Source organism: Salmo salar, chromosome 25 (assembly GCF_965601325.2).
Source record: "Salmo salar chromosome 25, fSalSal1, whole genome shotgun sequence".
In the NCBI taxonomy this organism is placed as follows: Eukaryota; Metazoa; Chordata; class Actinopteri; order Salmoniformes; family Salmonidae; genus Salmo; species Salmo salar.
The window spans coordinates 54,561,139-54,574,107 of NC_138315.1; the positions used below are offsets into that span (position 1 = coordinate 54,561,139).

Genomic DNA, 12,969 nt, shown 5'->3' on the forward strand with positions numbered 1-12,969 from the left:
TCTTTTTCACCACACAAAAGATTATTGAATGAGAATGTGATTATAATATTGTATAAAATATATTCTATTGTAGTCTAGTCATTACCAGCCCAAAATGATTATATCAGGTATCGTAATATTTGGAGTAGCATATGGTACAACAAGACCATGGTGCTCTGGATAAGAGCGTCTGCTAAATGACGTAAATGTAAAATGGTACAAAAGGTCACCCCAGATATTTACTTTCATAATTGGTTAGGGTTAAGGGTCCGTTCTAGATTTGGATGAGTGGTTTACAGGTCAGGATTGTCCTTGGTTAGGGTTAAGGGTCCGTTCTAGATTTGGATGAGTGGTTTACAGGTCAGGAGTGGCCTTGGTTAGGGTTAAGGGTCCGTTCTAGATTTGGATGAGTGGTTTACAGGTCAGGAGTGGCCTTGGTTAGGGTTAAGGGAGTGTCCTTGGTTAGGGTTAAGGGAGTGTCCTTGGTTAGGGTTAAGGGAGTGTCCTTGGTTAGGGGTAAGGGAGTGTCCTTGGTTAGGGTTAAGCTAAGGGAGTGTCCTTGGTTAGGGTTAAGGGAGTGTCCTTGGTTAGGGTTAAGGGAGTGTCCTTGGTTAGGGTTAAGGGAGTGTCCTTGGTTAGGGTTAAGGGAGTGTCCTTGGTTAGGGTTAAGGGAGTGTCCTTGGTTAGGGTTAAGGGAGTGTCCTTGGTTAGGGTTAAGGGAGTGTCCTTGGTTAGGGTTAAGGGAGTGTCCTTGGTTAGGGGTAAGGGAGTGTCCTTGGTTAGGGTTAAGCTAAGGGAGTGTCCTTGGTTAGGGTTAAGGGAGTGTCCTTGGTTAGGGTTAAGGGAGTGTCCTTGGTTAGGGTTAAGGGAGTGTCCTTGGTTAGGGTTAAGGGAGTGTCCTTGGTTAGGGTTAAGGGAGTGTCCTTGGTTAGGGTTAAGGGAGTGTCCTTGGTTAGGGTTAAGGGAGTGTCCTTGGTTAGGGTTAAGGGAGTGTCCTTGGTTAGGGTTAAGGGAGTGTCCTTGGTTAGGGTTAAGGGAGTGTCCTTGGTTAGGGTTAAGGGAGTGTCCTTGGTTAGGGGTAAGGGAGTGTCCTTGGTTAGGGTTAAGGGAGTGTCCTTGGTTAGGGTTAAGGGAGTGTCCTTGGTTAGGGTTAAGGGAGTGTCCTTGGTTAGGGTTAAGGGAGTGTCCTTGGTTAGGGTTAAGCTAAGGGAGTGTCCTTGGTTAGGGTTAAGGGAGTGTCCTTGGTTAGAGTTAAGGGAGTGTCCTTGGTTAGGGTTAAGGGAGTGTCCTTGGTTAGGGGTAAGGGAGTGTCCTTGGTTAGGGGTAAGGGAGTGTCCTTGGTTAGGGTTAAGGGAGTGTCCTTGGTTAGGGTTAAGGGAGTGTCCTTGGTTAGGGTTAGGTTAAGGGAGTGTCCTAAAGTGTGTCAGATAAGGTGAGCAGTTCTCAACTTTTCTGTCCAGCATCTCTGGTCTGTTGACGGCAGCAGAGTCTCACAGACAGTCACCGCCTCAGACTGAGGATGACCATCAGCCTCCACTAGACATCTCCTCCCTCCATCTCTCCCAGGTATCTATCTCTCTCCTCCTCCCTCCATCTCTCCCAGGTATCTATCTCTCTCCTCCTCCCTCCATCTCTCCCAGGTATCTATCTCTCTCCTCCTCCCTCCATCTCTCCCAGGTATCTATCTCTCTCCTCCTCCCTCCATCTCTCCCAGGTATCTATCTCTCTCCTCCTCCCTCCATCTCTCCCAGGTATCTATCTCTCTCCTCCTCCCTCCATCTCTCCCAGGTATCTATCTCTCTCCTCCTCCCTCCATCTCTCCCAGGTATCTATCTCTCTCCTCCTCCCTCCATCTCTCCCAGGTATCTATCTCTCTCCTCCTCCCATCTCTCCCAGGTATCTATCTCTCTCCTCCTCCCTCCATCTCTCCCAGGTATCTATCTCTCTCCTCCTCCCTCCATCTCTCCCAGGTATCTATCTCTCTCCTCCTCCCTCCATCTCTCCCAGGTATCTATCTCTCTCCTCCTCCCTCCATCTCTCCCAGGTATCTATCTCTCTCCTCCTCTCCCCTCCATCTCTCCCAGGTATCTATCTCTCTCCTCCTCCCTCCATCTCTCCCAGGTATCTATCTCTCTCCTCCTCCCTCCATCTCTCCCAGGTATCTATCTCTCTCCTCCTCCCTCCATCTCTCCCAGGTATCTATCTCTCTCCTCCTCCCTCCATCTCTCCCAGGTATCTATCTCTCTCCTCCTCCCTCCATCTCTCCCAGGTATCTATCTCCTCCTCCCTCCATCTCTCCCAGGTATCTATCTCTCTCCTCCTCCCTCCATCTCTCCCAGGTATCTATCTCTCTCCTCCTCCCTCCATCTCTCCCAGGTATCTATCTCTCTCCTCCTCCCTCCATCTCTCCCAGGTATCTATCTCTCTCCTCCCATCTCTCCCAGGTATCTATCTCTGTCTTCCCTCCATGTCTCCCAGGTATCTATCTCTCTCCTCCTCCCTCCATCTCTCCCAGGTATCTATCTCTCTCCTCCTCCCTCCATCTCTCCCAGGTATCTATCTCTCTCCTCCTCCCTCCATCTCTCCCAGGTATCTATCTCTCTCCTCCTCCCTCCATCTCTCCCAGGTATCTATCTCTCTCCTCCTCCCATCTCTCCCAGGTATCTATCTCTCTCCTCCTCCCTCCATCTCTCCCAGGTATCTATCTCTCTCCTCCTCCCTCCATCTCTCCCAGGTATCTATCTCTCTCCTCCTCCCTCCATCTCTCCCAGGTATCTATCTCCTCCTCCCTCCATCTCTCCCAGGTATCTATCTCTCTCCTCCTCCCTCCATCTCTCCCAGGTATCTATCTCTCTCCTCCTCCCTCCATCTCTCCCAGGTATCTATCTCTCTCCTCCTCCCTCCATCTCTCCCAGGTATCTATCTCTCTCCTCCCATCTCTCCCAGGTATCTATCTCTGTCTTCCCTCCATGTCTCCCAGGTATCTATCTCTCTCCTCCTCCCTCCATCTCTCCCAGGTATCTATCTCTCTCCTCCTCCCTCCATCTCTCCCAGGTATCTATCTCTCTCCTCCTCCCTCCATCTCTCCCAGGTATCTATCTCTCTCCTCCTCTCCCCTCCATCTCTCCCAGGTATCTATCTCTCCTCTCCTCCCTCCATCTCTCCCAGGTATCTATCTCTCTCCTCCTCTCCCCTCCATCTCTCCCAGGTATCTATCTCTCTCCTCCTCCCATCTCTCCCAGGTATCTATCTCTCTCCTCCTCTCCCCTCCATCTCTCCCAGGTATCTATCTCTCTCCTCCTCCCATCTCTCCCAGGTATCTATCTCTCTCCTCCTCTCCCCTCCATCTCTCCCAGGTATCTATCTCTCTCCTCCTCCCTCCATCTCTCCCAGGTATCTATCTCTCTCCTCCTCTCCCCTCCATCTCTCCCAGGTATCTATCTCTCTCCTCCTCCCTCCATGTCTCCCAGGTATCTATCTCTCTCCTCCTCCCTCCATCTCTCCCAGGTATCTATCTCTCTCCTCTTCCCTCCATCTCTCCCAGGTATCTCTCTCTCCTCCTCCCTCCATCTCTCCCAGGTATCTATCTCTCTCCTCCTCCCTCCATCTCTCCCAGGTATCTATCTCTCTCCTCCTCCCTCCATCTCTCCCAGGTATCTATCTCTCTCCTCCTCCCCATCTCTCTCAGGTATCTATCTCTCTCCTCCTCCCATCTCTCCAAGCCTAAGGTATCTATAGCCTGGGTGCTGGGCCTCAGTCCAGTCTAGACTAGAGTGGTCAGTCAACTTCCTCTGGTCCTCTTGCAGGAAGGCCGTGAGAAACGAGGAGAGGGAATTGAAGAGCATCTAGAAAAGACCTTTGCTCACCCTCCATCACAAGGAGAAACACACTGTGACCTGTGGTCATACCCAGAGGCAATGGGTAGGATCTCCAGTGGGTAGGGTCTCCAGTGGGTAGGATCTCCAGTGGGTAGGATATTCAGTGGGTAGGATCTCCAGTGGGTAGGATCTTCAATGGGTAGGATATTCAGTGGGTAGGATCTCCAGTGGGTAGGATCTTCAGTGGGTAGGATCTCCAGTGGGTAGGATCTCCAGTGGGTAGGATATTCAGTGGGTAGGATATTCAGTGGGTAGGATCTTCAGTGGGTAGGATCTCCAGTGGGTAGGATCTCCAGTGGGTAGGATCTCCAGTGGGTAGGATCTCCAGTGGGTAGGATCTCCAGTGGGTAGGATCTCCAGTGGGTAGGATCTCCAGTGGGTAGGATATTCAGTGGGTAGGATATTCAGTGGGTAGGATCTCCAGTGGGTAGGATATTCAGTGGGTAGGATCTCCAGTGGGTAGGATCTCCAGTGGGTAGGATCTCCAGTGGGTAGGATATTCAGTGGGTAGGATATTCAGTGGGTAGGATCTCCAGTGGGTAGGATCTCCAGTGGGTAGGATATTCAGTGGGTAGGATATTCAGTGGGTAGGATCTCCAGTGGGTAGGATATTCAGTGGGTAGGATCTCCAGTGGGTAGGATCTCCAGTGGGTAGGATATTCAGTGGGTAGGATCTCCAGTGGGTAGGATCTCCAGTGGGTAGGATATTCAGTGGGTAGGATCTCCAGTGGGTAGGATCTCCAGTGGGTAGGATCACCAGTGGGTAGGATCTTCAGTGGGTAGGATCTCCAGTGGGTAGGATATTCAGTGGGTAGGATATTCAGTGGGTAGGATCTCCAGTGGGTAGGATATTCAGTGGGTAGGATATTCAGTGGGTAGGATCTCCAGTGGGTAGGATCTTCAGTGGGTAGGATCTCCAGTGGGTAGGATATTCAGTGGGTAGAGTCTCCAGTGGGTATGATCTCCAGTGGGTAGGATATTCAGTGGGTAGGATCTCCAGTGGGTAGAGTCTCCAGTGGGTAGGATCTCCAGTGGGTAGGATATTCAGTGGGTAGGATCTCCAGTGGGTAGAGTCTCCAGTGGGTAGGATCTCCAGTGGGTAGGATCTCCAGTGGGTAGGATCTCCAGTGGGTAGGATATTCAGTGGGTAGGATCTCCAGTGGGTAGGATCTGGGCCCATGTCCAGTTTAAATTGATACTGGTGGTAAAATGTTTTAAATCCGTCCTCTAGATGAAATCCACTCTTCAGCCCAGGAGGAGGGAAGTTTACTGGAGGAACAGGTCTGCTGTTTATTATTACAATATAATAATATCATTATTCAACAACGTGTGGTACTGCTGTAAAATCACACTCCAAGTAACATCAGCATCATTTAGAAGAGAACATGGACCTGTTCAGTGGCAGGACATTGATGAAGTTCCGTGCTGTAGATTCATTAATATACTGCATACAGGGGTGCGTCCCAAATGGCACCCTATTCCCTTAAAGTGTACTGTTTTTGATCAGTGCCCAAGGCTCTGGTCAAAAGTAGTGTACTATGTAGGGAATAGGGTGCCATTTAGGAGGCCTCGTAAGTCTTGTGTTATACAGTGCATTATGAAAGTATTCAGACCTCTTCACTTTTTCCACATTATGTTACCTTAGAGCCTTATTATAAAATGGATTAAATTAAATGTTTTCCTCATCAATCTACACACAATACCCCATCATTTTACATTTACATTTAAGTCATTTAGCAGACGCTCTGGATCAAATTGGTGCATTCACCTTATGATATCCAGTGGAACAACCACTTTACAATAGTGCATCTAAATCTTTTGGGGGGGGGGGGGGGGGGGGGGGGGTTAGAAGGATTACTTTATCCTATCCCAGGTATTCCTTAAAGAGGTGGGGTTTCAGGTGTCTCCGGAAGGTGGTGATTGACTCCGCTGTCCTGGCGTCGTGAGGGAGCTTGTTCCACCATTGGGGTGCCAGAGCAGCGAACAGTTTTGACTGGGCTGAGCGGGAACTGTGCTTCCTCAGAGGTAGGGAGGCGAGCAGGCCAGAGGTGGATGAACGCAGTGCCCTTGTTTGGGTGTAGGGCCTGATCAGAGCCTGAAGGTACGGAGGTGCCGTTCCCTTCACGGCTCCGTAGGCAAGCACCATGGTCTTGTAGCGGATGCGAGCTTCAACTGGAAGCCAGTGGAGAAAGCGGAGGAGCGGGGTGACGTGAGAGAACTTGGGAAGGTTGAACACCAGACGGGCTGCGGCGTTCTGGATGAGTTGTAGGGGTTTAATGGCACAGGCAGGGAGCCCAGCCAACAGCGAGTTGCAGTAATCCAGACGGGAGATGACAAGTGCCTGGATTAGGACCTGCGCCGCTTCCTGTGTGAGGCAGGGTCGTACTCTGCGAATGTTGTAGAGCATGAACCTACAGGATCGGGTCACCGCTTTGATGTTAGCGGAGAACGACAGGGTGTTGTCCAGGGTCACGCCAAGGTTCTTAGCACTCTGGGAGGAGGACACAATGGAGTTGTCAACCGTGATGGCGAGATCATGGAACGGGCAGTCCTTCCCCGGGAGGAAGAGCAGCTCCGTCTTGCCGAGGTTCAGCTTGAGGTGGTGATCCGTCATCCACTCTGATATGTCTGCCAGACATGCAGAGATGCGATTCGCCACCTGGTTATCAGAAGGGGGAAAGGAGAAGATTAATTGTGTGTCGTCTGCATAGCAATGATAGGAGAGACCATGTGAGGATATGACAGAGCCAAGTGACTTGGTGTATAGCGAGAATAGGAGAGGGCCTAGAACAGAGCCCTGGGGGACACCAGTGGTGAGAGCACGTGGTGCGGAGACAGATTCTCGCCACGCCACCTGGTAGGAGCGACCTGTCAGGTAGGACGCAATCCAAGCGTGGGCCGCGCCGGAGATGCCCAACTCGGAGAGGGTGGAGAGGAGGATCTGGTGGTTCACAGTATCAAAGGCAGCAGATCGGTCTAGAAGGATGAGAGCAGAGGAGAGAGAGTTAGCTTTAGCAGTGCGGAGAGCCTCCGCGACACAGAGAAGAGCAGTCTCAGTTGAATGACCAGTCTTGAAACCTGACTGAGAGAGCTGGCCAAGGACGGCACGTTCAAGAGTTTTGGAGAGAAAAGAAAGAAGGGATACTGGTCTGTAGTTGTTGACATCGGAGGGATCGAGTGTAGGTTTTTTCAGAAGGGGTGCAACTCTCGCTCTCTTGAAGACGGAAGGGACGTAGCCAGTGGTCAAGGATGAGTTGATGAGCGAGGTAAGGTAAGGGAGAAGGTCTCCGGAAATGGTCTGGAGAAGAGAGGAGGGGATAGGGTCAAGCGGGCAGGTTGTTGGGCGGCCGGCCGTCACAAGATGCGAGATTTCATCTGGAGAGAGAGGGGAGAAAGAGGTCAAAGCACAGGGTAGGGCAGTGTGAGCAGGACCAGCGGTGTCGTTTGACTTAACAAACGAGGATCGGATGTTGTCGACCTTCTTTTCAAAATGGTTGACGAAGTCATCCGCAGAGAGGGAGGAGGGGGGGGGGGGGGAGGAGGATTCAGGAGGGAGGAGAAGGTGGCAAAGAGCTTCCTAGGGTTAGAGGCACATGCTTGGAAGTTAGAATGGTAGAAAGTGGCTTTAGCAGCAGAGACAGAAGAGGAAAATGTAGAGAGGAGGGAGTGAAAGGATGCCAGGTCCGCAGGGAGGCGAGTTTTCCTCCATTTCCGCTCGGCTGCCCGGAGCCCTGTTCTGTGAGCTCGCAATGAGTCGTCGAGCCACAGAGCAGGCGGGGAGGACCGAGCCGGCCGGGAGGATAGGGGACATAGAGAATCAAAGGATGCAGAAAGGGAGGAGAGGAGGGTTGAGGAGGCAGAATCAGGGGATAGGTTGGAGAAGGTTTGAGCAGATGGAAGAGATGATAGGATGGAAGAGGAGAGAGTAGCGGGAGAGAGAGAGCGAAGGTTGCGACGGCGCAATACCATCCGAGTAGAGTGAGAAGTGTTGGATGAGAGCGAGAGGGAAAAGGATACAAGGTAGTGGTCAGAGACTTGGAGGGGAGTTGCAATGAGATTAGTGGAAGAACAGCATCTAGTAAAGATGAGGTCAAGCGTATTGCCTGCCTTGTGAGTGGAGGGGGGGGGGGGGAAGGTGAGAGGGTGAGGTCAAAAGAGGAGAGGAGTGGAAAGAAGGAGGCAGAGAGGAATGAGTCAAAGGTAGACGTGGGGAGGTTAAAGTCACCCAGAACTGTGAGAGGTGAGCCATCCACAGGAAAGGAACTTATCAAGGCGTCAAGCTCATTGATGAACTCTCCAAGGGAACCTGGAGGGCGATAAATGATAAGGATGTTAAGCTTGAAAGGGCTGGTAACTGTGACAGCATGGAATTCAAAGGAGGCGATAGACAGATGGGTCAGGGGAGAAAGAGAGAATGTCCACTTATGAGAGATGAGGATTCCAGTGCCACCACCCCGCTGGCCAGATGCTCTCGGGGTATGAGAGAACACGTGGGCAGACGAGGCGAGAGCAGTAGGAGTAGCAGTGTTATCTGTGGTAATCCATGTTTCCGTCAGTGCCATGAAGTCGAGGGACTGGAGAGTAGCATAGGCTGAGATGAACTCAGCCTTGTTGGCCGCAGATCGGCAGTTCCAGAGGCTGCCGGAGACCTGGAACTCCACGTGGGTCGTGCGCGCTGGGACCACCAGGTTAGAGTGGCAGCGGCCACGCGGTGTGAAGCGTTTGTGTGGCCTGTGCAGAGGGGAGAGAACAGGGATAGACAGACACATAGTTGACAGGCTACAGAAGAGGCTACGCTAATGCAAAGGAGATTGGAATGACAAGTGGACTACACGTCTCGAATGTTCAGAAAGTTAAGCTTACGTTGCAAAAATCTTATTGACTAAAATGATACAGTACTGCTGGCTGGTGGAGTAGGCTAGCTAGCAGTGGCTGCGTTGTTGACTTTGAACGTGTAGCTGGCTAGGTAACCTCGATAGTTTCAGTACTACACCATTATCATGATACAAAGGTAACTACTAATCAAGACGTTCCTTTGTAATGTATTTAGTTTCTCCAATGCTGCTCGTCGGTAATAGTTGACTAGGTTTGGAAAATGGCGTCGCGGGGGACGAAAATAGCTGGCTAGCTAACCTCGATAATTACTCTAAACTACACAATTATCAAACTATAACAAAGACAACTATGTAGCTAGCTAACACTACACTAATCAAATCGTTCCGTCGAGGGAAGAAGTTTGGAACCACCAAGACTCTTCCTAGAGCTGGCTGCCTGGTCAAACTGAGCAATCGGGAAGAAGGGCCTTAGTCAGGGAGGTGACCAAGAAACCGATGGTCACTTTGACAGAGCTCCAGAGATCCTCTGTGGAGATGGGAGAACCTTCCAGAAGGACAACCATCTCTGCAGCACTCCACCAATCAGGCCTTTATGGTAGAGTGGCCAGACGGAAGCCACTTCTCAGTAAAAGGCACATGACAGCCTGCTTGGAGTTTGCCAAAAGGCACCTGAAGGACTCAGACCATGAGAAACAAGATTCTATGGTCTGATGAAACTAAGATTGAACTCTTTGACCTGAAAGACAAGTGTCACGTCTGGAGGAAACCTGGCACCATCCCTACTGTGAAGCATGGTGGTGGCAGCATCATGCTGTGGGGATGTTTTTCAGCAGCAGGGACTGGGAGACTAGTCAGGATCGAGGGAAAAATGAACGGAGCAAAGTACAGAGAGATCCTTGATGAAAACCTGCTCCAGAGCGCTCAGGATCTCAGAATGGGGTGAAGGTTCACCTTCCAACAGGACAACGACCCTAAGCACACAGCCAAGACAACGCAGGAGTGGCTTCGGGACAGGTCTCTGAATGTCCTTGAGTGGCCCAGATAGATCCCGGACTTGAACCCGATCGAACATCTCTGGAGAGACCTGAAAATAGCTGTGCAGTGACGCTCCCCATCCAACCTGACAGAGCTTGAGAAGATCTGCAGAGAAGAATGGGAGAAACTCCCCAAATACAGGTGTGCCAAGCTTGTAGCGTCATACCCAAGAAGACTTGAGGCTGTAATCGCTGCCAAAGGTGCTTCAAAGTACTGAGTAAAGGGTCTGAATACTTATGCAAATGTAATATTTCCGTTTATTTTTATTTTTTTATAAATTCGCAAACATAATATTTTTTATTTTTTTGCTTTGTCATTATGGGGTATTGTGATGTCATTATGGGGTATTGTGATGTCATTATGGGGTATTGTGATGTCATTATGGGGTATTGTGATGTCATTATGGGGTATTGTGTGTAGATCGATGAGGGGAAAAAAATATTTAATCCATTTTAGAATAAGGCTGTAACGTAACAAAATGTGAAGGGGTCTGAATACTTTCCGAATGATCTGTAAATATGCTATGTAACATCGGTTTGACTCTTTATAGAAGGAGCGTCTGAACACCTCCAGTACAGCGGGGATGGAGGAGGTGAAGGAGAGGGGGACTGAGGGAGGAGAGGAACAGCCAACACCCCTCATTACTGAGGAGGAGGAGAAGAATGAAGGGATGGGAGCAGCATTCTCTCCTCAGACTCCTGCTAGAATGAAAGCTGTGTCCAGCACCCCAACCTTCTCCCTGAAGTAAGACATCACATGCATAGTTCAAACAGAAGTTAACCTAGGCTGGGTCTGAAATGGCACCCTATTTGGTGGACTACTTTTGACCAAGTCCCAGGTCAAAAGCAGTGCACCCTGGGCTCTGGTGAAAAGTAGTGCACTACAGAGGGAAAAGGGTGCCGTTTGAGATTCAGACCTCCCAGTTGTGTATATAGATGCGTACTTATATAATATCTCCAGCAGTAGCCACGGTGGGTCACCTAGTCGCCTCGACGGATCCACGGGGAAATCCCCAGCCTTCCTGTTCTCCATGAGCTCAGCTCCAAGCCCCACCGCCCCGGACTTCTCTGGCTTCCACTGTGGCTTTGAACTGGGCTCAGGCCAGGAGGAAGTGAGGGAACATCGAAAACACTTTTTTACAACGATGACCAATCCATCAACAACTCTTTATATTAAACTCTAATGTTGTGTTTCATTGTAGGAGCCTCCTTTCCCCTTCAGCAGTTCCTATTTCAGCAGCGAAAAGGTACATTATATATGTTGTTATATGTTATTCTCTGTAGTGTCAGTATTGTACATAATGCTGAACATGGCTCATTATATATGTTGTTATATGTTATTCTCTGTAGTGTCAGTATTGTACATAATGCTGAACATGGCTCATTATATATGTTGTTATATGTTATTCTCTGTAGTGTCAGTATCGTACATAATGCTGAACATGGCTCATTATATATGTTGTTATTCTCTGTAGTGTCAGTATCGTACATAATGCTGAACATGGCTAATTTAATACCTTTGTATCATCTTAGAAACCGTCAGGATCCAAATCGCCATCAGGTGGGAAATTGTGTCTGCTATTAATAAATTATACTTTTCAAAAGTGATTCTTTTTTAGTTGTAGAGCTGATCTAAGATCAGTTTTGCCTTTAAAATGAAAATGAATGGACAGGGAACTGATCCTATATCGGAGAGATATTTTATAAATACAGACCCTGATGTGGTTCTTCCTCTGTGTAATAGCAATATGTATGTTGTTGAAGGCTTCCTGTTTGCCCGGCCGCAGTCGGAGAAGTCAGAAGATGGATTTGAGTTTCCCTTCGGCTCTAAGAGTCCTGGTCGACCGTCAACCAGCAGAGAGAAAGGATCAGGGGCTGGGGACTCCTTCCCTTTCTCCTTTAACTTCTAGCACATCTTAGTGTAAAACTTAATGCATGCTTCAAATGGCACCCTATTCCCTATGTAGTGCACTACTTTTGCTCAGGGCCATGTAGTGTACTAGGGCAATAGGGTGCCATTTTGAATGCATCCTGAGATTCTTCCACGTTGCTGTACATGAGTTCATTTCCTGTTTGGTTATGTTGTTGTTATGCACTGTAGATGTGTTTTAGCGGTTGTTAATATTCACTCTAGTAATTAGTTGAATCAACTGTTGTATGAAAATTACATCTAGACTTAAAGTTCTCTGTTTGTTCATACGTCATTTATAATTATTTAAAACTCGACTGTATTGATATTTAACTAAATAAAATCTGATAATCTGTGTCGAACTCTTGAATGTTTTTATTTGACATTGTTGCCATCTGTATCAAAATTAATCACAATGATATTAATTCACGTTTCTAATGTGGGGACTTTCGTTATTCTAAACACGTCTTTTACAGACAAACTCGCTGAAGCAACAAATAGACACGAAAACTTCCAGAATGGTAGTTCCTCATGTTCATTGTTCTGATTATACTGTAGGTGTTGGTGATCTGGCACACAGACTGAATAACAGGTCAGATAACTGAATAACAGGTCAGATAGCTGAATAACAGGTCAGATAACTGAATAACAGGTCAGATAACTGAATAACAGGTCAGATAACTGAATATGAATAACAGGTCAGATAACTGAATAACAGGTCAGATAGCTGAATAACAGGTCAGATAACTGAATAACAGGTCAGATAACTGAATAACAGGTCAGATAACTGAATAACAGGTCAGATAACTGAATAACAGGTCAGATAGCTGAATAACAGGTCAGATAACTGAATATGAATAACAGGTCAGATAACTGAATAACAGGTCAGATAACTGAATAACAGGTCAGATAGCTGAATAACAGGTCAGATAGCTGAATAACAGGTCAGATAGCTGAATAACAGGTCAGATAACTGAATAACAGGTCAGATAACTGAATAACAGGTCAGATAACCGAATAACAGGTCAGATAACTGAATAACAGGTCAGATAACTGAATAACAGGTCAGATAACTGAATAACAGGTCAGATAACTGAATAACAGGTCAGATAGCTGAATAACAGGTCAGATAACTGAATAACAGGTCAGATAGCTGAATAACAGGTCAGATAACTGAATAACAGGTCAGATAACTGAATAACAGGTCAGATAACTGAATATGAATAACAGGTCAGATAACTGAATAACAGGTCAGATAACTGAATAACAGGTCAGATAACTGAATAACAGGTCAGATAACTGAATAACAGGTCAGATAACTGAATAACAGGTCA

At 48.3% G+C, this 12,969-nt stretch overlaps 1 protein-coding gene across 1 annotated transcript in view; it reads left to right on the top strand.

Moving 5' to 3' along the window:
- Positions 1-11,981, top strand: part of LOC106586959 (uncharacterized) — a 36,357-nt gene extending 24,376 nt beyond the window's left edge. Inside the window, exons 7-14 of the mRNA XM_045707904.2 lie at positions 1,440-1,545; positions 3,786-3,900; positions 5,089-5,138; positions 10,278-10,471; positions 10,688-10,838; positions 10,929-10,973; positions 11,260-11,287; positions 11,491-11,981. Of these exons, the coding sequence (XP_045563860.1) occupies positions 1,440-1,545; positions 3,786-3,900; positions 5,089-5,138; positions 10,278-10,471; positions 10,688-10,838; positions 10,929-10,973; positions 11,260-11,287; positions 11,491-11,636 (835 nt within the window). The 3' untranslated portion in view covers positions 11,637-11,981. The remainder of the gene's footprint in view (positions 1-1,439; positions 1,546-3,785; positions 3,901-5,088; positions 5,139-10,277; positions 10,472-10,687; positions 10,839-10,928; positions 10,974-11,259; positions 11,288-11,490) is intronic.
- Positions 11,982-12,969: the final 988 nt, after the last annotated feature.